Source organism: Castor canadensis, chromosome 7 (assembly GCF_047511655.1).
Source record: "Castor canadensis chromosome 7, mCasCan1.hap1v2, whole genome shotgun sequence".
Taxonomy (NCBI): Eukaryota; Metazoa; Chordata; class Mammalia; order Rodentia; family Castoridae; genus Castor; species Castor canadensis.
In genome coordinates this window covers 112,721,045-112,746,306 of record NC_133392.1, presented here as the reverse complement: position 1 = coordinate 112,746,306, position 25,262 = coordinate 112,721,045, and the positions used below count along the sequence as shown (strand labels likewise).

The window sequence follows — 25,262 nt, the reverse complement described above, 5'->3', positions numbered from 1 at the left end:
GGTCCATGGTTCTTGCATCTGGAAGTAAATTCAGAAGTGCAAAGCTCATCTGGTCTCTTGCATAGTCAGACACATCAACTAAGTTCTATTTTTTTCTTGGTTGGATTGGAGTTTGAACTCAGGGCTTTGCGCTTGCAAAGCAGGCACTCTACCACGTAAGTCACACCTCCACAACAAAGTTCTTAACAACAGTGCGGGTATAATTGTTGAAAAATGGCTATTACAGACTCAGCACTAACAACTGGAAATGTCAAGATTTCTTTATCACTTATTCCTTCTTGTCCAGAAAAAGAAAGAGGAAACCAACATACTGAGAACAACAGAAGCTGGAATTCTGTTTAGCTAGCCAGGGGTGACCAAGTCCATTTTTGAGGACATAGAGGCTGAGTCCTCCCAAGGGATACCTACCTGCAGCTTTGTAAAGAGCAGCACTAAATTTTAGGTTTCACCTCCACTCCCCCTCTGTATCCCACAGTGCCCCTAGGGACAGAGTCCAGCACCTCAAAGGCCCTATAAAACCATTGCTCGTAAAGAGAGACTGCCCTAAACCATCCCCCAACCAATCTTACTGAGACTAAGTGAAGCATTATAGAATTAGCACTCCATACGAAAGTGGGTAACACAGAAGAATGCCACTTTTCGGATATGGGATCACATTCTGGCTTGAAGTTTTGGTATTTACTGTTAGGGTGAAGGCCAACTAAAACTCTTAAATAATGTGAAGAAATACATTAAAGAGAGGAAAAATATGGTAAGATTAGTGCAAACAAGAGGTGATAAAGCTTCTTACAGGAATATTCTTCCAGAATGTAAGGAGAATGGGCCATGGTGATGCTGCTAATATAGGTAAAGTGACTGACTGCTAAAGAAAGCAAACATTGTCTATTTAATAAACAGCTAAATACTCCATAATTTGATTTCTAGTAGTCATGCATATTTGCCATGAGGACTTTTACAATAAGATTATAGAGCCAATTTGATATCCCTGTTGACTTAATCAAAAAAAATTAGCCCTGAATTTCCCTCTCTAGAAGTCTCAAATATGTGCATGGTAATCCCCCCAAAATTGTTTTCTGTATTTCATGATGTCTTGAGGCTCTTCCTACAGCATTTGATTGTTTGTCTTGTCAATAAGGCAAGAATTAAAATTAAGAAACATATGAAGGTGATATAATGTCATAACAAACATACTTATATATAATTAATTATGACATTGTCCTCTTTTTTTCTTGATCTTATATTCATGTATATTCTGTTAAGAATACATATAAAATTGATACACTATGGTAAATGTGTTGTTTTAATTTAAAAAATTCAACTGAGGTTTCGTTCAATAGTGTAACTTCCTGGTTCCATGGGTTTTTTTAAAAAACTCAAATTCAATTTATGTACTATCTTTTCTGGAACTATATCTGGTTATAGGTGAGCACCCTGCCTGTCGTACCTATGATAATGAAAGATGAGTCAGAATTTCTTTCTTCCTTCCCTTGTTTTTCCTGTGTCCCTGATTTTCCCCAGAAACTAACTTTCTATGGAACAAATTTCCCTGGGCACCATTCTATGACGTAGGCATCCAAGGTTTCCAGATCTTTGTACTTAATAATATCCTTTTAAAACTGCAAACAAACACACTGCCTCCTCTGACCACTACTGTTTTTTTAATAACCAGAATAAACTTTAGTCCCTTTTAATAGCCCTAGAGATCATTAAAAGCCTTCTGGGATGTTCTGAAAGCAAAACTGCAAGTTTTGTCCCATGATCAGAGAAAGGAAAATATCCAGTTTTTAGTCTCTTCATTGTTCTGAGTAGCCAGATTATTTGTATGCTAAACTCTCTCCCAAATGGCAAAATGTGGGCCTACAAAAATAGACAATGGGGAATCATATAAATGCCTTTCAAGATTTAGTAAGCTTGCTTTTTCTACAAGAACTATTATCACAAAAAAGCTGCCCCATCATAGCATGTATGCTGGGATCAATTAGTGTGATTGTTTATGATGTCACCAGTATAGTGAAAATATCACAGGAAGTTCTGCTCTATGTGTATAATAAACAGCCAGCCAATACACACTGTTCTACTAGAATCATCAAACTAAGGGCTCACATTTGAGCACGTAGCCTTAGTATCCAAGCATACCCTTAATTCCTTTTTATACCTTCTAAACATACCTACCTATTCGTGTGTGAAAAGAACACTTCTCCTAACCACTAACAGGTCCAACAGGTTATCTCTCCTTCATCTTCTTTGTGCGCTAGGAGCAAGTGAATACATTACCAGATAATTACAGTCCACCACTTTCAATGTATAACTTTCTGTTGTTATTTCTTAAAAGTTTATCAAAGTAAAGCCAGGGGCTAAGAGAAACAAGTAATAAAGAGTGTTTTACTGAGCCTTTCAAAAAAACTAAATTTCACCCATGCCCATGAGGCAGAGATATCTAGAGAACAGCTAGATGCAGAGTTATTTCTCAACTCTTCCAAGTCTGACATTGGATGAGGCAGGGAGGAAATGAATAGCTTCACATTAGTGGGCAGTACAACATGTCATACATTTAGATCATTTTTATATGAAGTCATTACTGGGTAAATCCTCCTAAAACAAAACTACTACAACAGAAAGTTTCTTAGCTCTTACCAATATGATAAAGGACTTGGGCCAGATTGGTGGGAAATTTCTCCCTAGATATGTTTAACAAGGGGACTAGAAGTAAGAGCAATTTTCTGTAAAAAATTTTCTATAAAACAGAATCAAAGGAAGAGAAGTAATAGATAATGTCAGTAAGAAAAAAATATATTTGTTTTTAGAAATTGTGAGTCATTTTTGTCCTTTAGATGTTGTGCCTCTGGAGTTAAAAAAAATAGGCCTTTTATAATTATTGTTAAGAATTAGAATTATTTTAATTGTTCAATTCTAGAACAAAGGAAGAATCTGAAATATATCCTTGGAGTTTGTGCTAAAGAAGTGAATTGTGAGACACCAAACAACCAAAATGTACATTTGGGTTTACAAGCAAACAAAAGTTACTAAATTTTTTTTCTTTCTAAATAAAGCATAAAAACCAACAACAAAACTTCCACATACTGTGTAAAGGACAGTAACTGAAGTGCAGTACCTTTGGTCCCAGTGTGGTATCTTGGTTTGCACAGGGTCTTGACAGTTGTGCCCTACAGAAGGGACCTAAAGGGGAAGAATACCACTGTGCTTAAAGTCTTTTAAGCACATCTGGGGCATCATAAAGATTCTACACCCTCTACTGGGCCCATAAGGGCAGCTTGTTCCAAATGGTTTTCCACCTCCTTCCTAAAGAACCCATCCATTCCTTCCATAAGGACTCTTCTTCCATCTCTAGCTAGAGAGGCCCAGAACCAGTCTGTAACTTTTAGGAGTGTAACAGCATGAAAAACAAAGTTTAAAATGAACTGTGTTCCTCCCCTTCCTACCTGATTTCTTTCTCCCTGTCGTCTAAGACCCGGATATCTCTTTCTTACCCCAGAGCTCATGTTTAACATAGAACATATACTTTGCAAATGCCCTGCATGTTCTAATTTGTATGATGGGAGAACACAGCTCCTCTGAGTACCAATTTGACATTGTTTAACCGCAGAAGTCATTGGGAGCCAATCCCTGCCACCCCTTTTGGACTGTCTAAAATGCCCTTGCTAGCCAGATCCTTTTGCTAGCTACAGTGTTTGCACATTTCCTTGTTAATCAGCTGCAGAGGCTCAGAGACTGTGTGTTTTGGTGTTGTTTGTGTGTGCAATCTCGTGCTGCTTCCTGAACGCATGTGTCCCTTCCCTTCACAGCCTACTCGACACCCAGCACCTCCCCCGCAAACCGATTCGTCAGTGTTGGACCACGGGATCCAAGCTTTGTAAATATCCCTCAACAGACACAGGTGGGCCGCTCTCATCTTTTCTGTATGTGGTGCAGCTTGTATTATTCATCAGGTGCATTTTAACTTGTCTTGGGGCACAAGGGGCCGCAAGTCCCTGCCCCTCTTCAGTCCCTTTCCTTCTGACTCCCCCCAACCCCTCCTCCTAGCCCTTCAGCCATGTTTTCCTGTGTTCAGGAATCATAGAAAACAGGACTGCAAGTTTTGCTTTTGGTATTGAGAGGGCAGAAGAAGAGGATTTCTTAGCTTGACACAGGTTTTGCTATGCAAGTAAAGTTCCCAGTGTTCACAGTGTGTGTTTCCTCCTTGAGATCATGGCCCTAAATGCAAGCAGACAGAAGTGGGCCCCTATGAACCTGGTTGCTGCGACATCAGAGTGCATGCTGGGAGTAGGACCAGTCAGTCCTCTGTGTTCCTTAAACCTGGCAAGCTTTCTAAAAGAAAGAAGGGAGAAAGGTTTCTGAGCGCTATTAAGGTGTTGGTGTGGTTCCAGAAATAGGAGTTTGGAGGGGTGACTGTGGAGCAAGGGCTAGAGGATGGGAAGGAAAGTGAATAGAATGCCATATTTGAGATAGAGAAGTGAGAGAAGAGTGTGCAGGATGTCTAGCGCTTGTCTGGGTACACTGGAGAGTTGTGTTTGGTATAGGTCAAGGAGAAGAGATCTTGTACACAGTTTTGGAATAGCTGCTGTGAATTGAGAAGCAATGAACCCTTGAATTCGCAGGTATGTGTATAGAGGTATTTATACATTGGTGGAATAGAATTAGATGTAAGATTGAAAAGAAGCTGTTCCCTGATTTCCTAATTTAGAATGTGGCAATCTATAATCACAATTGTTTCAAAGAAAGTATTTTCTCCTTTAGGTTCTTAGCAAGTGTTTGAAAAATTCTGAGCGATTTTGTTAATATGCCTGGTATGTTTTCTTCAGATGCTTAATTTGTAACTGGTTGTCTGCTTGTGAAGCTATGGCCAGGTGTTTGTGAACACAGTAGACTTGCCTTTCTGGGTTCAATTGCTTCCTCTGCACAGTGCTTTGGTTTATTCCTCTGAGGATAGCACAGATTGACCCCCACTGCCTCTGAAGTCTTCCCTACAAGGAAGCCTGGTCACAGGAACTACAGCATCCACAGATCTGGGAGGTCTGGGGAGAGGGAAAGGGCTAGCTCTTGGATTTCCCACTTCTGCTGTTTCTTCTTAAACTGGCTTGCACATGGTATCCGGGATTAAAATCTCCTATTCAGTACCTCCCAGAAAATTCCTCTAGTTATTTGCTTATTTTCCCATGCCTTCAAATATTCAAGTACTTTCCTGATGAGTTTGAGTTTGCATAATTACCTTGAAACCATCTATCTTTAAACAGAAGAACATAGTTTAACTTTGTATTCTTGGCTTATACATTCAAGCTCAGGGAGAAGAGAGAAGAGCGGCTAGTGGCTCAGTGTCAGATGGTTGCTTTCTTTTTTCAAAGCACTGGTACACTCAAGTTGTTTTATTAAGAACCTTAAAAATGCCGCTTTGAAATGTCCTGTTTGTATTTTGCACAGTATTTTTTTATATGAGCTGTCATTCACAGCACTGAAATTGTACCCTGTGTTTCATTCACTTTATTTCTCTATAATCAAAACATGTATATTCCAATATCACTTTGTTTCACAAATGCCTTATTTAACCCAGAAACCACAAAAATTCAATTCTTAAAAGTCCAGATTTTCCACGCATCTGGGTGAATGATGTCATGTAGACCCAGAGTTGGCATCTGGAACTGAATTTTTTGGTTTGCATTAAATATTTGGCATCATAGAGACAACGGCTTAAATGTTTTTTACCCACAGTGACACCTGCCACTTTTGGCTTTAAGAAAGCTATTCCCAATTGTCTTATGAGAAATGTGCTAATGGAGTTGTCATTTTCCATATATATACAAAATACATATATGCCGAGTTAAAAATTATATGCTGTAAATATTTTAACGTGTACATAATAACTCTTTAAAAAAAACCTGCTTTCTGGAACCGTTTAAAGTGTTAGATATGTGTATATACAGATAATAAAATAATAGTAGACCTTAAATGTAAGCTTCCTTTCAGGAGGACCATTACTTCATAAGATTTTTAACAGGATTTTTTTTTTTTTTGGCAGAACTGGGGTTTGAACTCAGGGCCTTGTGCTTGCTTGACAGGTGCTCTCTCACTTAACCCATGCCCCCATCCCTTCTTGCTTCTTCAAATAGGGTTTCACATTTATGCCCAAACCAGCCTGGATCACAATCTTCCTATTTATGCTTCCCATTATAACCTGGATGAGAGGCACATATCACTACAGTCAGCTTTTATTGGTTGAGATGGGGTTTCAAAAACTTTTACCTGGGCCGTCCTCAAATCTCAAGCCTCCTGATCTCCACCTCCTGAGTAACTAGAATTACAGGCTTGAGCACTGCACCCAGCAGACAAGAATTTTTAAAGGCATAATTTGAACATGGTCTGCTGATTAATAATCTACACAAGCTTGCATTTTTCTATATTGACACCCTTGTTATAAAGCCTGAAGTTTGTATTAATTGAAATATAGGGAAAGTTTTTCTGAGAAAGCAAAATTTTGCTTTCCACTTATAAAGAAGTAAAAACTAGAGAGCTGCCCAGGCCGATTTCTGAGCTTTGTCAATGTGGAAGTACTCTGATCTCCATAAACAAATGCAAGATAAAAATCTTTCTCTCAAAGACCAGGTCCCTGGTGGAAATCTCTTAAAATGCCTGGAGCGCCATCCTATAGAAGATGAATTAGAGATGGTCTCTGTTTTTCCTAGAGGGTAGAAATCAAATTAATGCACAGACATGTATAAATAGGCTTTCAGTTTACAGTAAGAACTTTGTTATAGTAATACTTTTCTTAAGAAAAAAGTTATTTGATTGTATGCCGCCTCTATGTATTGAGCCTTGTCTATGTGCTGAGTACTTTGGGTATGCTATCCAGCTAATCTTTATAGCCACCCAATAGGATAGATGTAATTATCTTCACTTTATAGATGTGGAAGCCAAGACCAAATGAGACTGTTGATTTTTCCCAAGGACATAAAACAGTAAGGAGTGGAGCAAGGATTTGCACCCAGTTCTGTAACTACTCCGTGAGATGTCTAGCACCTTTCCTTAGGGATATTCAAACAGAGAACGACACTTCATTCCGAGGAAAAGCACAGGCATATTCCCTGCTTTTTTCTCTGGGAGGGTATTATGATCTCACCATGAGCATATATCCAAAAAAACTGAAAGCAGGGTTTTGAAGGGATATTTGTACTCTTATGTTTGGAGCAGCATTACTCATCACAGCCAGCAGGTAAAAACATCCCAAGTGTCTATCAACAGATGAATGGATAATACAATGTGGTTTACATGCATCATGGAATATTATTCTTCTTTAAAAAGGAAATTCTGGCACATGTCACAACATGAATGAATCCTGAAGACTTATGCTAAGTGAAATAAGACAGTCACAGAAAGATATTGTATGATTCCACTTACCTGAGATACCTAAAATAGTCAAAGTGCTAGAAACAGGAAGTAGAGTGGTGGTTGCCAGTGGCTAAGGGAAGAGAGGGATGCAGTGTTTGATGGCTACAGAGTTTCAGTTTTGCATGATGAAAATGTTCTGGAGATGGAAGGTGATGATGGTCCTGCAACAATGTGAGTGTCCCAGTCCCACTGAACTGTGTAGTTAAAAATGGCAAATCTTAAGTGCATTTTACCATTTAAAAAATAATCATTACATAAATTCTCATGGCCCGTTCCCCTCTTAAGAGTCTAAACTTCTGTAAACAGCCAGGAAAAGTAGACTGTTTACCAAGAAAATCCACTGTAATCACGTGCCAGCTGCTGGAAAGTGCCAGCACCTAGTGGGTGCTCAGCACACAGTACTAAATCTCAGTGATTCACAAGGAACTTTAAAAATGGTGACTTTTTCTTATTACACTATGGATACATGTTAATTGTGGAAAATACAGATGAGAAAAATAATAAAAATCACTTGTAGTCTTACTGTTAACATTTCTACAGAAATCCATCCCAGTTGTTTGAACACATACAAATACATTCAAAAATGAGATCATATTACATACACTGGGAACCTGCTGTTTCTTCCCCTTAACCATATATTATGGCCTTCTTTCCATGTAAATTGGGAAAATTGAATATTGGCTTTTATTGCATCTATTCATCATCTGTAATGATTGGTAGGGAAAGAGATCATGGATAATTGAAAGTCATTTTTCCTCCTCCTTCCCTTCCAGTCCGTGTTGTCTCCAGAGAGTTCCTCGCTTTGCTGAGGTGTACCCGCCTCAGCCTTGGCTTTGCCACGGGCTCCTCTCCTTTCACACTGCCTTCCATTGCAGATCTCACCTCAGTCGAGCTCTGGTGGAACACTGCAGGCAAATTATCGACCCTGTTCTTCCACCTGGCTTGTTGGCTACCCCAGCTACTTGGTTTTGCCCCTACGCTCCTCCTCCTTAATGTGAGAGGCCGCCACCTGTGGATACTCACCTGTTCAGTCTGAAGCTCTTGTTTTCCAATAGTGTCTCAGGACCGTTGATGTTAACATAAAGAAAAGTCTCGGACCATAGAGTATTTACTTCACTTTAGACACTATTAATGTGTCCTGCCTAACCAGTGAATGATAGAATGTAATAATACGGACTGTGTCTTCGTCTCAAATAGCAGAAAGACAATGCCATTTCAATTGCATCCCATAATTTAATCTGATCTCTGAAAACAAGAGCCATTAAGAAGAGGCATTTATTTAGAGGGAAAAATGTTAATATTTCTTCATCAGGTAATAAATAGAAATACCAGTTCCCACATAGGAGGCCTGAACACATTTTAATTCAGGATCTGGTTTAATCAGAATATTCAGATAAAAATGCTTAACCTGCAAAACTCCAATAAGGACTAATTCTTTAAAATGAAAAATGAGTCCAAACAATATTAAAAACAGGCATTTCCTTCCTACCACCCAAATCTATCACCGATCTGCATCAAGAATCGTGGTATCTGAAATGCTATTTAAAACTAAATTACCATTTGGGGCTCTTAGAAGAATCACTTGGTATGGCACAGGCCTGATTGGGTGACAAAAAGGCACAGGTGCTGAAACCTTTGCTTAATACATCATTTAGCTGCCTGACTCACTTGCCTCGTGAAATTTGCAGATGTGTTCACATGCCTCACACTTCACTGTGCAGGGAACCGGCTGATCTGGAGGAGTCCCACAGAGCTAAATGACAGGCCTGGCACACATTTGCCTTGCCCATTCATGGCCCATGGCCCCCACCCAGTCACCCTGGATGGGAGGAGTGCACAAGGAAAGAGGGGAAGGGGGGATGACATCTCTGTCTGCTGCCATTTATGCCCACATTCCTGAAGCCCCTCCACGTGAGAAACCAAAGCTCAGGCACTGTGCACACTTCTTCATGAGCTCCTTTCTTCAGTCACTCAATGTTTACTTTATTGCTTATTCTACTGCCAACACCTACAAAATGAGGGAATAACAACTCTCCTCAAGTTGTGTGGAGTCTAGTGGAGGAAACTCACAGAAAGTAGAAAACAAAACAAAACAAAAAGAAATAATAGTACCAGCAACAGATATTACAGTGATGTCAGAACTGTTGGGATTTTCTCAAGAGGCTTGAAGACTATAGAGTGGGCTAAAAGAACTTTCCAAAGAGTGGAAGGGCAACAGAGGATGGGTAGATTTTTAGTCCTTCTCTAACTTTGAACTGGTGAGATGATTCTTGAACATTGTAACTTTTCTCCCTACTTTCAATTCTTGCCTAGATAGTTTTAGCCCATCCTAAGAAGAGAAGCATATTCAATTCTGCCTTCCTTGAACAAAGCAAATAAGACTAGAGCTCTTTCCTGATGCAGACATATCACCAGGAAACTCCCTTACCCCTCATTTCCAAAAAACACCCCCTCCTGGTATATCCTCACCCACCACACCAAGCTCATTTGAGGCTGCGTTTCAGCTAGCATCCTGCCTGTCCATCATGACATAGGCTTCCCGCCCATGGGAGGAGAGGTACCAAACAGCTCAAAGCCCAACTGGAGACTTGCAAAGGCAAGAAACTAAGATTTCCTTAGAGGAAAACAAAGGTCTGTCTCCTCCCCCAGCCCATCCCACCTTCTAGTTAGAATTGGATTGAATGTTTCAATGAGAAGCGCACACAGCTGAACTTCCAAGACTGGAGAGGAATGGCAGATAACATTCCCATTTGCTAGACAGACATGGTTGTGCATTCCTATAATTCCAGCACTGGGGCAGAAGCAGGAGAATGGTAATTTTGAGGACAACATGGGATACATTGTGAGTTCCAGGCCAGCTTGGATATATAGCAAGACCCCGTTTCACCAAAAAAAAAAAAAAAATCCATTTTCTTCTGTCTTTGAGGAAAGTTACAAGTCTTCTTGGCCTTGAACAAGTTGTTATTATGCATTAAACACCACGAGTACTAAGTTCTTTGCCTATGTTCACTGCAATACTCAAACTCCCTTTAAGACTAGTGCTATTTACCCCCATTTTACAGATGAGGAAAGTTTCTGAGGAGTGATCTCGTCTGACAGTAATTGAAGTAAACAAGATTTAAATCATCTCTCCACAATTTCTCTCTTTCCCCAGTACTCTCCCCCTTATTCATAGTGAAAGCTTACTGACCATTTTCTCTTTAGATGGTCTGAGAGTGATTCGTCCCCTTCCATCAAGCAATCAGGCCCTGGGTCCAGTGGGAGTTGTGCTGAATATGGGCTTTCTGGAGACCTGCCCCAGCTTTCTCTCAGTCCAGGAGTCTGTACAATCAGTCTGAACTCCTTCTCATCCTGCATGAATGATGTCAGTCTGCGGTCGGTGAGGACAGCCAGCCTCTGTCCAGTGACAGAGAGCAGAACAGCTATGGGCACGGGTTTTGTATTCAGATCTTGGCTGAGTTTTATTCCACCACTTAGAGCAGGATATGTATTTTCTGTTGGTAGTGTTTCTCCCCTCCTTGGAAATTCAGTTTTTCTAGCCTGATTTCTTAAGTGTAAAGTACTGATAAGTAAAGACACATACACACTCGTACCTATTTTCACCTCTGATGGTCATTTTGAATTTTAAGATCTGTTAGTACAGGAAAAGTAAGTGCCTAAAACTTAGTAAGCACACAACAAATAACAAATGGTACTTCATTTTATTTTATTTTTCAGTGACAGTACTGGGGTTTGAACTCAGGGCCTCATACTTGCTAGGCAGGCACTCTGCCATCAGAGCCATGCCTCCAGCCCTTTATGGCTTTTGGTTGTTTTGGGGATGGGATCTGCATTTGTGCTCGGAGCCAGCCTCAGACAGCTAGCTTCCTAGATCTATACCTTGCAGTAGCTGGGTTTCTGACACATGGCACCACACCTGCTTGTTAATTGAGATGGTATCTTGCTAACTTTTTGCCTGGCTGACCTCAAATCATGATCCTCCTGATTTCTGCTTCCCAGGTAGCTGGGATTATAGGTATGCCTCCCTAAACCCGGTCTTCTTTATTTCACTTTTAATATTGAGCAGTTATTTTCTGGATTGTAGAATAGTTGCTCATTTGATCTTAAGATTAGCCCTTTGAAGAGGGTAGGGCTATTATTGCTACCCTTACTCTACAGATTTAAAGACTAAAACCATGCGGTTTAAAGTGGGGAAGTGACTTCCACAGTCATTAGTCAGTAAGCCGGGACACAAACCCACCTCTCAGTCCACACATCCTGTCAGGGAAGGACTCCCACAGCTCTTCAGTGTGTGCGACACCATGGGCCAAACCTACAATATGATCTAAAGCAGTCCTCTAGCAAGTTAGGACAAGACCCCCTGAGCATATCTGCGCTAAAGGTGCCCCGGTGCCTGATTCATTTGGGCACATCTGTCTTCCCTGTGCAGCCAACAGCCTGAGGGCACTGTTTCTCCCTTTAAGCCAAAGCTACCCCAAGGAGTAGGAGACTTTCCAGGGGGAGTCAGCATCTCTGAGAGTGCTAAGGACTGGCATGAAGTCAGAAATACAGCCCCTAGAATCTAATGGAAAGAGGTACCTAAATGGAGGTGATGCTTGGTCATTTTGTATCTCGGGTCCTCAGCTCCAGTAACATGTTTTGAATAGTAAGCAGCACTCCGCAGAGTCTGCCTCCCCACCTCAGTACTGCTGTGGGCAGGAGCGAAGCCTCCCAGCGTCCCCATCTCCCACACTACCCAGTAAGTGCTTTACACATTCTCTTCACATACAGTTGGTGGCTGACTCACTGACAGGCTATGAGACACTCTTAAAATAAATCTTTCAGTAAACAGAACCTTTGTTTTTCGAGTTTTAATCTGGCACCACATTCTAGAAATGCTAAGCAAGCGCCCACCACTGAGCTACACACACCCCTAACCCCTCTCTCAGTTCTAACACTCCTGAAATCCTGTCACCTTTGAACGTGTGTTTTGGTTTGGTTTTAGCCTTTTTGTTTGGGGTTTTGCCTTGCTCCAAAAAGATTTGGAAAGCCAGGTGTGGTGACTCACTTCTGGAATCCCAGCAATCAAGAAGTGGAAGGCCAGTCTGGGCTACATAGTGAAGGCTCATCTCAAAAAAGTTAAAAATTTGGGGAACCTTCCTAGTTGAGGCAAATTGATGACTGTTATAAGAATTAAGGTATCTACAAGAGATTTGACACATAATAGGCACCCTGTAAATATTGTTTCCTTTTTAGCTACCTTTTCTTTCCCAGCATTAAAATGAGATCCAAGACAATGGAGAGGGGGGAGAGTTCATGGGAAGGTTTAGGATTTCATGGTGGAAGAAGGGAAAAGACTAAAAATTGATGGCCATTAAAGTAGTTGTTAGGATTATGGGAAGAGAGTGGGGAGGATTGAGGAAGAAGCAGTGAGTGTTGTAGAGAGCTGACAGGATTAGACCAGAGTGTGAGGATGGCCTTGCAGCAGTCAGGACACCCTGCTATCAGCTGCAGAGTTGCCGGCCACATTTCCAGCCTTAAATGGCTACCTCCTGCTGATGATGCTTCTGCTCAGAGGATGTTAGGGGAGCAGGGTGGAATGGACTTGGGATTCAGAGTCTGCTTTCCTTAGGGATCAGGGGAAGAAGTCATGAATTGTGGAATGGGATAGACCTGTCTTCACATCCTAGCTGTGCCACTGATCTGAGTCATCTTCTGTGTGTTCCCCCTTTAAAATTCAGCTTCCCCATCTATGAAATGAAGGCAATAATAATATCTACCTCCTAGAAGAAAACCCAATTGAGTATGGCTTAAGCCAATTGGGGTTATCTTCCTAGCATAGTAAGAAATCTGTGAGTGGTTGCTTGCATTACATGGTGCCAGCAGGAATCCATTCTCTTTCTAGCATTCTGCTCTGTCATCCTTAACCTACTGTCTTTTCATTCTCATGCTTGATGACTCACTTTGCAAAATTGTTGCTGCGGCTCCAGACATCATACCCATATCATGGCATACACTATTCCTCTAATAGCAGGGAAAAGGCTCTACCATACTCTACCTCTGTGCCCTGTCAGTGAATTTCTTCCTAGCTCTGACCAGCTAAAACTGGGTCACATTATAATCCTTAGCTACAAAGGCTGTTGAGAAAAATCAACACAGGATTATCTTGATTGACTATTCAGGACTGGTCACATTCCTCCCTAAGCAAAATAGTGACATGAAAGAAGGCAGTAGTGTTCCTGTTTCCCATTCCCTGATAGGTTCCATCTACTTTTCATTGTCCCTGGTTCCCCTTGACTGTTTTCTGTCTCAGCGCTCATCTGCTTGCAGTGTATATGCTTCTCCTGCTCCCCACATACCGAGGAGGTGTCTGCCATGTGTGTGGGAATGGGTGGCATCAGCCCTTTCCAGCATTCTATTTGAGGTCCAGGATGTGCAGCCAGGTTCTAAGTAGCCAGGTCACGCTTCCCTGGATGAGCATGGAACCCAGGAAGGCTGAGTGGAGGACCTATGACCTTGCACTCTCTGGGGATCTGTGTTCAGTGCCTTTAGTGCTTACCAGCAGCACCTGTGGCCTCAGAGCTTACCCAGCAGCCGGCAGTGTTTGGGGTTCTGCTTTAGACTTGGAGCCAGGCGCTTCCTTTGCAGAAGAAAAGGGCTGGCTGTGTGAGCCTGAGTCAACAGAGCTGAGAGGACAGGAAGCTGAGCCAGTGGCCTGCTGCACAGACCCCAGGAGGGAGCGCCCCAGCGCTGGGAAAAGGTCAGGCCAAGGAACTGGCTTCCCCAAAGTCCTTGCCCTCCAGGTGACAACTGTTCATGTGAGGGAAGATTCCACATCAGGACTCCTTCTGGATGCAGCCCTTCCCAGGCCACCAGTGAGTCCAAGACCGTGAAGCTCCCACTGACACATAGGTCCCAGGCCAGGACCCATTATCTGAAATGAGACTCATGGAAGAGCCACGTGAGTTCCCCTGTCCACTCTTCCCACAGCCACCCATTTGCCTTCCTGTGTGTTTACTGAGGTCCAAGGCACATTATCCTGTCATGTCTTGCAGCAGGGTCTGTTCATGGGAGAACAGTGCACATACACATCGCCCCAAGATATTTGCAGGAGAGTTTGCCTCGGGGCCTCACGGTGCCTCCATATGGCAGAGCTATAGAATTTAGCTTTCACCTTGCACTCCACTCTCCCAGGCTTTACTCATTCATAGCACATCCCTGTGGGCCTGTACTAAACACATCCCTGGCTCTGAGCCAGGCCACTGGGTTAGCACAGGCCAGGGCACAGGCCATGCTGGCCTGTGAGCCTTGCCCTCTCACCCAACCTCAGACCTTACAGTGCCACCTTGCTGCCCCGCCAGACTGGGACAGACTGCCTGCCTCCTGCTGCCTTGAGTTGTTGAGGAGAATTTAAGGCCAGCTGTGGTGACATATAGCTTCCCTTCCTCTCAGCACAGTCCCCATTCCGCTGATCCCTGGCCAGTTACGGGAGGAGGAATGGTACTGGGGAGTGGAAGGACAATATCACAGAAAAGTCCAGTAAAGAAACTAACTGGTCATAGGAGGTGGCTGTACGTCTTTATAAAGTGCTCTAGGAGTCAAAATACTGGAGTCCTCCTTCATCTCTTCCACTTGCCAGCTATGTGATTGATCTTAGGGAGGAAAAGAAGCCAGAATTTATTACACGTCTCCTGTATTCCTTGTACCACACTGAGCTAGAAGGGAGGCTATGGATATGATGATTGATTCCCTGCCACACATAGCTCACAGACTTCTAGGGAGAAAGGCAAAGTACAGTAAGGTATATAAGTGGCACAATTGAAAGGAGTATGATCCATAAGTTGGACAGAAGTGTAGGAATTCACCCTCGATCAGCCTGGGGTTCATGGATGATATGCTAGAGATGGCACAAGAACTGGCTTAGACGAGAGAAGGAACATTCCTTTCCAGACAGGGGAACAGTGCATGTTAAGAGCAATGGTGCATTTGGAGAACCCTGTTCTGTTTAGTATATCTGTCAGCATAACATAAACAACTGAGAATGTTGAGTAGGGGGCTAGGGAGTTAGACCAAGGTCCAGTTATGACCTTTATCTGATAGAAAGGCACTTGGAGTTTATTCTACGGGAGTTGGGAGCAGGTGCAGGGTGCAGTGATCTCTGTATGGGAAGAAACCTTGACCTTGCTAATACATACTCATTAGGAATGGGATTTACAGGCAGTGAAAGTGTTAAGACATATGGTCATGAGTACCCTCCTCTCCCGCACAGTAGAATGCAGTGGAGGAAGTAGAAGCTTTGGAATCAGACAGATATGAGTTTGATTTATCTCAGCATGTGACCTTGGGGTAACTTTTAGCCTTTCTGACCCTAAGATGTCATATAAATACAAAATTATGAATTCCTGCCTTCCATTGGAATTGCATAAAGATTCACTGTAGTTAGTTAGGACCCTGTCTTGGCATGAGGGCCAGACAGGAGGCATCTCAGTTATCTTCAGGACAAGTGACCTGTGTCAGGGAAGAAGAAACAAATGTTAATATAGGTAGGACTCTAGAGGTAATCTGTGCATCCATCTCCCCCACCCCCAGCTGAGTCTCCTCTCACCCCATCCTCCCACATCCATTTTCCGTAAGTTGTACCATTAATTCTCTCATTAGCCAGTGGAATCATATTTATTTATTAAGAACACACTCAGTGTACTCCCAAGGAGCAAGTTAAAACTCAACTAACAGCAGCAGTTTCTGGTTCTAAAGACAAATTCACTGAGGACTGCATACAGAAGAGTCTCTATGTATAATTTCCCATTAAAAACCGATTAAATTTTAGGCTGGGTGAGAGAAGGAAGGAAGGAAAGAAGGAAAAGATCCCCATGCAAAACTGAGTTCTGAACCTGGGAGCACAGTTTCTGGATGTTTATTTTGTCAGCTACACAGCTGACATGATTAGTCCTAATGGGGTGATGGTCCTCATTGAATTGCAGATCCCTGTGAGTGACTGAAACTCCACAGGGACCTAAATAAGTGGTGCATATGGTATTACTTAGGCTGTATCCTTTAGCAGAGCTGAAGGCTTCTTTCTTCTCTGCCCCTTCCCAGCACCATGCACACACACATAGCACACCTGCCACGTATGTGTCTGTCTCTTCTAGAAGCTCCACATGGAACATCGAGTGCCTTGCTAGGGTAATACTGGCTCACCTTGGCTGATCTCCCCTTTGACCTGTTACCTGAATGCGCCCCACCCCCACACTTTCCATGGCAGATAATGGTGGATCAGATTAGTCTGCTTTGCTGCTGTGTCAAGACCTGGATCAATTTATTGACTCTGTCAGAGTGGCTGGTACAGTAATTGTTGCGAGAGAAGAATGGAAAGCGAGACCGTGTCCACATGAAAAGTAAAAATGACGTTTTGTTCTTTCCTGTAACCCCCCCCTTCTTTTGCATCATAGATTTTTATGTGTTTACACAGCAGAGAGCACTCTACTTAAGTTAATCAGCTCCTTCTACATTATTAATTGTGACAGTTAGGGTGCTACCTGACAGGAAAAGTATTATGGGAAACATTGATCTTGCTCAGGTGGCGTGGACCTGAGCAGGTTTGGTATTCCTTTCTTTATCTCACTTCTTTGGGTCCTATCAAATCACATTTCCCTGACTGACAGTACAGAGTGCCTCCCATCAATAAAATTGATTTTGTGAAAAAGGACAAGGAACATTTTTCAGCTGGAGGTAGATGAATTATGATGATGGTAAAGATAAACTGGGAGCTAAAGTATTATCATCTCCCAGATATAAACATAATTTGTACCCCAGGAAAAAAATATTAGAAGAAAGTCACTATAAGTGAAAAATAAATTTAGTTGAGTCCAGCAATGAACCTGAGGATATAATCGCTGTTTTTAAAAGGCCATCTGCTAATTTTTTTGTAAGAGATATTTGGCTAAGTGCACATCTTTGAAAGACATTTCATTAAAGTTCAGCTTTCATGGCTTTTACCTGTAGACCCTAACATAAATCCTAAGTGAGCGGACAAAACTGAGTGGGTGTCATTTGTGACCTGGAAATAAAAGGTCAACCATTGAATTTATAGCTTTTTTAGTGAAAAGAACATAAAGACTCCTGCCAACTGGAGTCAATCCATATTTTAATGTTTCCTAGTTAAGATTTTGAAATCAAGGGATTTAGGATCATGCTGTTCTGTGAAGGTCAAAAATTAAATGTGATAGGCTAAGTGTCATTCCCATGGGGTAGAAGTTAATATTTCAGAAGCCATTGCTACCTCTGGCAGTTAAGAAATGAATTGTCCATGATCATTAACCAAGGTATGGGGAATCCCACTACCATTACTAAATTTAATGATGATTATTACACTAATCAACTATATTACTAAATTACTCAGCTGTTCTCCTGTAATAATGTCCCCAAACAGTAATATCGAATTGACTGATGTCAAATAATTCTCATATACAAGCAAGAGCAAGTCAAGATGAAGGATCATGGATTAAGGCCTACTCTTGGAAAAAGAAGCAGTGGTCCTTTTACAGATAACAGTGGTAACATAGAACATTCTCCTAAGATCAAACCTGTTAAGTATGACTCGCTAGCAGAAATTTTTTTAAATAGAAAAAAAAACCAGTATTTCACTTTCAGATTTTTGTACCCCACCCCTCTTGTTTTTTCTCCTTTTTAAGAAAAAAGTTAATTTGCCAGGTCCTTTTCTTCCTTAAGTTTTCAGAACTCTACATCCCATCTACTTTGGATTTTACAGAGCAGGGAGAAAGGCTTCTTAAATGTCTTTACAGGATGACTCAGACTCCTGTACCGTGTACCATTTTCAAATCCACTTCCTTAAAGATCATGTACTGTGGACCCCATCATTTTTTCAGCTATGACTTTAAGTGCATTTTGGAATAAAAACACATTACTTTTAATAAAGCAGCACCTCCAAAAAGAAGGCCAAAGCCAGGAAAATAGAGCAGCTCACAGGGCCACACATCTAATCAGAGGAGGACAGCACTGAAGGCAGTTGTCTGAAACCAGGCAAGGAAGGGATTGGTGGTCTCACAGGTGGCTTAAGAAATTAGTGCATGGTTTCTATTTAATAAAGGTGTTTTATAAAAGCCCAGTATTCATTAGACTGACCCAAGTGTTTCTGTGTGTATGTCTGCTCCTAATAGCTTTTTGTTGCACAGTTTTCTAACTTCTGCCCTTCACAAAGGAAGGTTAAAATTCCCACTTTAAAGAACTTCTACATGATACAGGGAGTAAGGAGGACCTTTGATTTAAAGTTCAACATTTACATTTGTAATTTTTACTAATTTCTGTGCTTGCATTAATTAAATTGAAATTATTTAATTAGAATAAAACTAAAATTGATCATTAGAATTAATTTAGCCTGATAGGCTTTGTGTGCCTTTCTAGACAAATATTATGAAATATAGTGCTAATGAAGCAGTGAGAGGTCTAATTTCACTCCTTATACTGATTTTAATGTCTGCCGGTGCTCTCTGGTATCTGGATAGTACTAAACATGTTGCTCTTTGTTATATCGTTACATCTCAGCTAGGACCATGATGTATCTCTCAGTGGCCTCTTCCCAAATATTTTCTCCTGTCAAAGTGGAAAGATATACCAAATTATCTTCACACCACCCTCCTGATAACATCATGGCTCCCTTTTCCCCAACCCCCAGCATCTTCCAGGAAGGCTGTTTGCTTTGCTGGTCCCCTGGGGCTTGCATCACAGTGACCTTTGCAAACCAAGAGCTGCTGTATGAAAGTCCTTATGGAATTCAGTAATGCTCCTCAGCCCTGGGGTCAGTGCAGTCAAATCTGGACTGTCCCCTTGCACCCCTTCCTGGCTGCTTGCTTTGAGTAGGAACCAGGCACAGAATTAAACCCCATAGTGAGATCAGAGATTACAACTACTAAATAACTAGATCTGGATATACTCATCCAGATATTAACAACTGTGAAACATTTTGAACTATCACCTATCAAATTATTTTGTCTTCAAAATAATTAGAATTCACATGGATAAGTTAAATCCCCAGGAAAATCTGCAGATCATTTTGACTTTCAGACTCCTCCCATCCACCATTTTTCCAGAGTTGCTTAGAACAGTAATACTGGCAGCTATGTTTAATTGGTTTCCTATAGCAACCCTTGATGGCAGCTGTCCAAAGGGCAGTGGAGAATGAACCAAAATTATATCAATATTTATGAAAAAGAAGAGAAACAAAAAGCAGACAAAAAATGACTCTCAGTCATTTGAGATTGGCCAATGTGGAGACTCTCATATGCAAATTATCATCTTTTTGCAGATTGGTCAATCTGTCCTGGTAGAGGCTGAGAAGCCCTGATTCCACCCTGTCCCCATATGTAAAATACCAGTTTTACCACCCACTTCTGCAGAACATCATCTAAATGGAGTCTACTTCTACTGTCATGTAGAAGAAACTTCTAAATTTCGGAGAAAAGGGTTTGATTTGGAAGCATATTTGCATATAATTTGGTTTTAAGAAAACCTAGATGTTTTTCAGCATTCAAATGAGGCTGAGTTCAGGCAATTAAGGAAAAAAAGAGTAAAATTCCAGCATAGTTCCAGTGTACTTGTGCTATTATTGTGCTAATCCAAGAAAGACCATGAGCTAGCATATAAAGATGAGATTTTGGTCTTCCCTAAAACAAAAAGGAATCCCCTCCCACTCTTTACTCCAAAAGCAAAGTGTCAGCTTTGGCTTCCCAAAACTGTGATTATAGTCTAGTCAGGAGACAAAACACTTTCATATATTGTTTTATTTCATCCTCACAACCACCATGCTAGGAAGGTGGTCTTAATCCCTTCTCAACAGTGGTGCAGAAGGAAATCCAGATTAATCAAAGACTCCACATCACGTCCATCCATCCTTGGCTCTATAGTCTCCTCTCTGAATCCCACAAAAACATTGATTCTTGAGCCACTTATCCAACTCATCATGGATCACTGTAGGGGTGCAGCTATTGAACCTGGGAACATGTAGCTTAGCTGGTTATTTGTGGTACCACTCAAGGCAGAGTTGTTCCAGTATAAAAAGATGTTATGAAGTACCTCTTTGTCCTGAAGGAAGAAGCACTGTTTGCACTGTTGCTTTGTCATAGCTGTGCCCGCTGTCTTGCCAGAAAAACTGAGGTTCAGAGAGAAGTTGAAAGGCAGAGTTATCAGTCTTTCTCTCACTGCCTTTCCACTGATGTCATGAAGAACATGGCTGCCTTCTCTCAATTCTTAGATCCTTGCTTAGCAGCAAGTTTGAATCCCAACCTTATCCAGCTAGGAAATCCAGCTCTCTCAAGCTTGCTTCCCTGGGAGCATCTTAGAATCCCAACTTCAGCTGTTCCTGGTTCTGAGCCCTAACCAGCCATTTCTTCCTCATGGGTACACATTTATTGACTGTACAATTCCTTAGATCTTTTTGACCTTGAAAATCTTGCAGGTTTTTGGTAAATGTAATATGGGATCTCTTGATTTGGAACATTTCTATTCATAACACTTTCAACTTCATTTATAAGAAGAATCGTGTAAGGAAACCTTAGTTTTTATACTTAAAGAGAATGTGCATTGGCCACTTCCATGAAATGCTGAAAACTATGGCCATGGAATTCTAAAATATACATCCAGAATCCATGACTCACCTTTTAGCCATAATGTTAACTTGAATGCCTTATAGAGAAAACTGGGAAGATACAGTTCTGTTGGCTTCTCTCTCTCTCTCTCTCTCTCTCTCTCTCTCTCTCTCTCTCTCTCTCTCTCCTTGCCTCTAAGGTAGGTCTGCAGAAATATTTAATACCAATCAAAGGTGGGTGCTGTCACTGAGCCTCAGAGTAGGCTGATATGCCTGAGAAAGCAGTCTGGATTCCCACTGCAAAACATTCCTTCACCAAGCCTTGGAAACTAGCATACTGTGCCAGCAGAGTTCAGAGAGAACACATGTAAATGAGGCTCAGTTATAAACTCCTGAGGAGTGTTTTATTTGGTTTAAACCTGAACTTGAACTCGTAAACATGTTCCTGGAAAACAATACAGAAAGGCTGATGTGGTCGAACAGGAAGTCATATTTTTAGCTCAGACACTCATTTCTTTAACAGAACAATCTTAAAGTATTTTTTAATTGAACTGTCTTCTAGAATAGTACAAGTTGGCATGACTACAAGATGTTTGAGATTACCAAATCAGAATGAAAGCGAGTGTACACCATTTGCCACCATCCTTGGAAAATAAACAATAGGATCTCCTATCCATATGGTAGTTTGACAAGGGGAAAGGATCTTTAAAGAGCCAATAAACATATAACAGTCATGTAATCTGTAATTGGTTTTATTAAATAATAATAAAGTGACCGTAGAGGTGTGTGACTATTCCAAACTAGCATTCCACATGTGTGTTCTGGACTGCCTTCTAAGTCTCAGCGACTGATAGAGCACTACCAAGTGGAATTTATCAGAAAGCAGTGAGAGTGATTTCACCTGCATGCTTGATTTTTATAAAACACACTCTTGAATCTGTCTTTAACAATACTTGTTTAGGAGATTTCCTCCATCTTGAAAAGCATTATTAAAAATACAAAAATAAATTTCATTTTCTACATTCAAGCATTACCTCTCTCCAAGAAGCAATCCTTGACAGGGAAGCCAAGTCACCCTGCCAGTCACCTCTATGGTGGATATGTCCAAATCACTGCTTAGGCCCTTTGGGTAGACCTGCAGGGCAGGTCTGGGAGCTTCACCTCACACCCACACCAGCCCCATCAAGAAGCTTCCCACTCACCTCCTCTAGAAATACTTAGGAGGAGTCTAATTGTTTATAGTAATGAATATTGCTTAATTGTAAATTTAATCTACAAATTTAGAAGGAAATAAATCTGAACACAAAGAGCATTTGCTGTTTCAGCATTAAAAAAATATATACTGTCATTTGAAACTGCACACTCCTCCCTGTGGGTTTGTTTTGCAAGTCACGTCTTAACAAAGACAAGTTTTGTTGCTGTAAACCCTTAAATCCTACCACATTCCCAGGAGGAGGAGTAAAGCATTGTTCACTGGCCCCTGCTTTGGGCTTTGGGGGATGTGCTGAGGAAAATCCGTCCATTTTTAGCCAGGGTTGTCATTTGAGATGAAACCCTGACCCTCAGCTCCCATCCAAACCACATCAGTGCCTTCCTAATGAGATGCTGCTTCCATTTTAAGTCCGTATTTCAAAGCCAAATGTTGTGATAACTGGTATACTAAGGCTGGTGTGCAAAAAAGTTAAGTTGGACCCCTGGTGTCCCATAGAGCAAGGTTTAGGTCTCTGACTCCATGATCTGACTTTTCCACTGTCAGGCTTATTCTGACAGTGAAGGATGTAAACAGTTTCACCCCTGCACTGTCACATCCACATGGTGAAAGAGGAAAAGACAACTCCTATACCAGTAGAATCTAAAAGCAGGTGTTCTTGGAAGATAGAGAAAAGTATAAAAATAGGATCTTTGTGATGTAATCCAAGAGGTCTTACCAGGTACCTGAGTCCCACAGCCAAGAAGTGATGGGGCTGGGGCTTGGACCAGGGTCCCTGACCCACGGTTTGGCATTCAGTTACATTTCACTGCACTCCCACTGTGTGCTCATAGGTCTGAACACTGTGATGCTATAACTTCCTCCGTGGTTTGTCCAAACTCTGCATCTATGCCTCATGTCTTTGGTTCACTAAGGAAGCCTCTGTTCCAGCTGCCTGGGAAGGTGGTATGGCTGGCAGCTCAGTGCCTTTTTCTCTACCTCCTTCCTGCTATGACTGCAGTAGGAAGCACTGTTGGTTTGGACAGCTTTTGTGAAGGGAGGGGCCTGCCCTAATTCCTGTGGGTGATTCACCACCACCACCAGTGTGGAGGGACAGACTTGAGGTAGGAGGAAGGAGGAAATGGGGCTAGAAGGGAAAGAAGAGGGACAGGGGCAGTACACAGAGGAGGGTTAAAGCAGAGAGGTAAGAAGCAAAGATCTGCGTGCAGGGCCAACCATGTGGCCCTCTAGGGTGGGAAAGCCCAAACTCGCAAATGCTGTCCAGTGTCAGAGGGCCTCTCAGGTGCAAGGGTTAGCTTGGGAGTTAGTTCCTGGCAAAGGGACAGCTCTTCTGGCATTCTACTACAGGATGTCTCTGGGAGAACTATTTAAATAGCTGGACTTTTCACTGTAATGTTACTTTTCCCCTTACCTGACTTTATCTACCTGCACAATCCAAACAGTAAAATCTCCACGATAGATGTACTGTGAACCTGAGCCATGTTTGGGAGAGCAGGAGTGAGGAAGCAACCAGAATGATTGTTATAATGGGGCCACGCTCTGCTGAGCACTGACCTCCACTCCCACGCCTCTTTCTTTAAACAGAAAGTTTACCTCCCAGGGCCACCGTTGGGCCAACCCCAAGTGTGACTGTCTGCACTTGTTAGACAACAGGCATTTAATTAAAATTGGAATACAACGTGTAGGAAACATACATTTTTTCATTTCATAGCTCCCCAGGAAATCATACTCCCTGCCCCACTCTCCATAACTGTCCCGTTGCAAAAAAAAAACAGGGAAAAGATTATTTTAATGTGAAAATCAAAACTTACAAAGAGCTAGGCCTCTCCTTTATTTTTTGCTTTGGAGCAGACATTAGCACTAATAAAGCCTGCATTGTGTCTTGAGAGCAGGGCCAGCTTTTTATGGCTAACTTCCCATATGGAAAAGAGTTTGTACCATCTCAGGGCATTAAAATACAGCGTTTAATGAATCGGTAACTGAATTCTTTTATCATGCCCTTGTGTGATAGAAAGGGTGGCCCAATGCCTCCTGATATGTGTTGACCTTTGTGGAGTCAAAAAAAATAAAAGAACCGATCAGAAACACAAGGCCCAAGTTGAAAAGTAAAACCACGAAGCTCCACGGCCACTGCATTTTGCGCACCGAGCTGTCCAGTGCAGTGTCTGGGCCCCGCCCCACACATCCGCAGTGCCATCCGGGCCCAATGGACAGGGGCTCTGGACGATTTCATCGGGTCCTTGTCCCCTTAATCTCCACGCTGCAACTCAGATCTCAGGCAGCTTCCGTGGCGCGGGCTCACTTTAATGGATAGAATCTATTTTTTCATGAAAAAGCAGGAAATAAGCTGTCTCTTTCATAAAAAGATTTACAAAATGTAATCATTGTTGAAATACTCCCTTTGAACTGCCGTGTCCACGGGGGTCTCCGGCTCCCAGAGTCGGGCTTCATTAGAACCTCGTCCTAAGCGGCTCCAGAAGGGCAGGTACGCTGGTGGTGCCCGGCTTTGATGTCCTGAATGAATGAAAGAAAAGCACAATAAAAAAGAGCTGTTGATCAAGCATAAAATACTCTTTAAGCTGACAGAATAGCAGCGTTAACACACCCTAAGCTGCTTTTAGTTTTTCCCTTTTTTCCTCACATTTTCCTGTGCTTTGTGTACAGTGGGGGTTTGTATTTTATAAGAAGTCTCTGATCTATGTAGTATGCCGTTCGCTAACAAAAACCAAAATAGGATTGTTTCTATCCCACTTGGTTGCCTGACTGCTCCTCCCCCCCTCCCTCCCCGTGTGTCCCTCCCTCCCGGGTTCCCCTCTCACCCCCAGTCTCCAAGGCCTGAAGTTTGAGGCATGGGCCCAAATGCCTTTCATAAACTTGAGCCAATTTCTTTTGTGTTGTTGGTTTCACTGCTCTAATTTTAATACCGCAATTAAAGACAGATTTTTATTTTCTCAAGAATTTTCTCTTGCAACTGCAGAAAGGGAACTGACATGCTGCTACTTTTAACTAAGAAATTATATCATTAAATAAGGGAAAGTAACCCTTGTTCCTTCCTATTATTGCTTATACTCTCTC

General features: G+C 41.9%; 1 protein-coding gene across 10 annotated transcripts in view; it reads left to right on the top strand.

Annotated features, from left to right (window-relative positions):
• Nfia (nuclear factor I A) overlaps positions 1-25,262 on the top strand; it is a 362,119-nt gene that overhangs the window by 322,486 nt on the left and 14,371 nt on the right. For 8 of the 10 annotated variants that reach the window (XM_074079960.1, XM_074079959.1, XM_074079963.1 and 5 more), the window contains one exon: positions 3,804-3,895. The exons of the other annotated variants lie outside the window; for them this stretch is intronic. In XM_074079960.1, the coding sequence (XP_073936061.1) occupies positions 3,804-3,895 (92 nt within the window). The remainder of the gene's footprint in view (positions 1-3,803; positions 3,896-25,262) is intronic. 10 annotated transcript variants of the gene reach the window in all.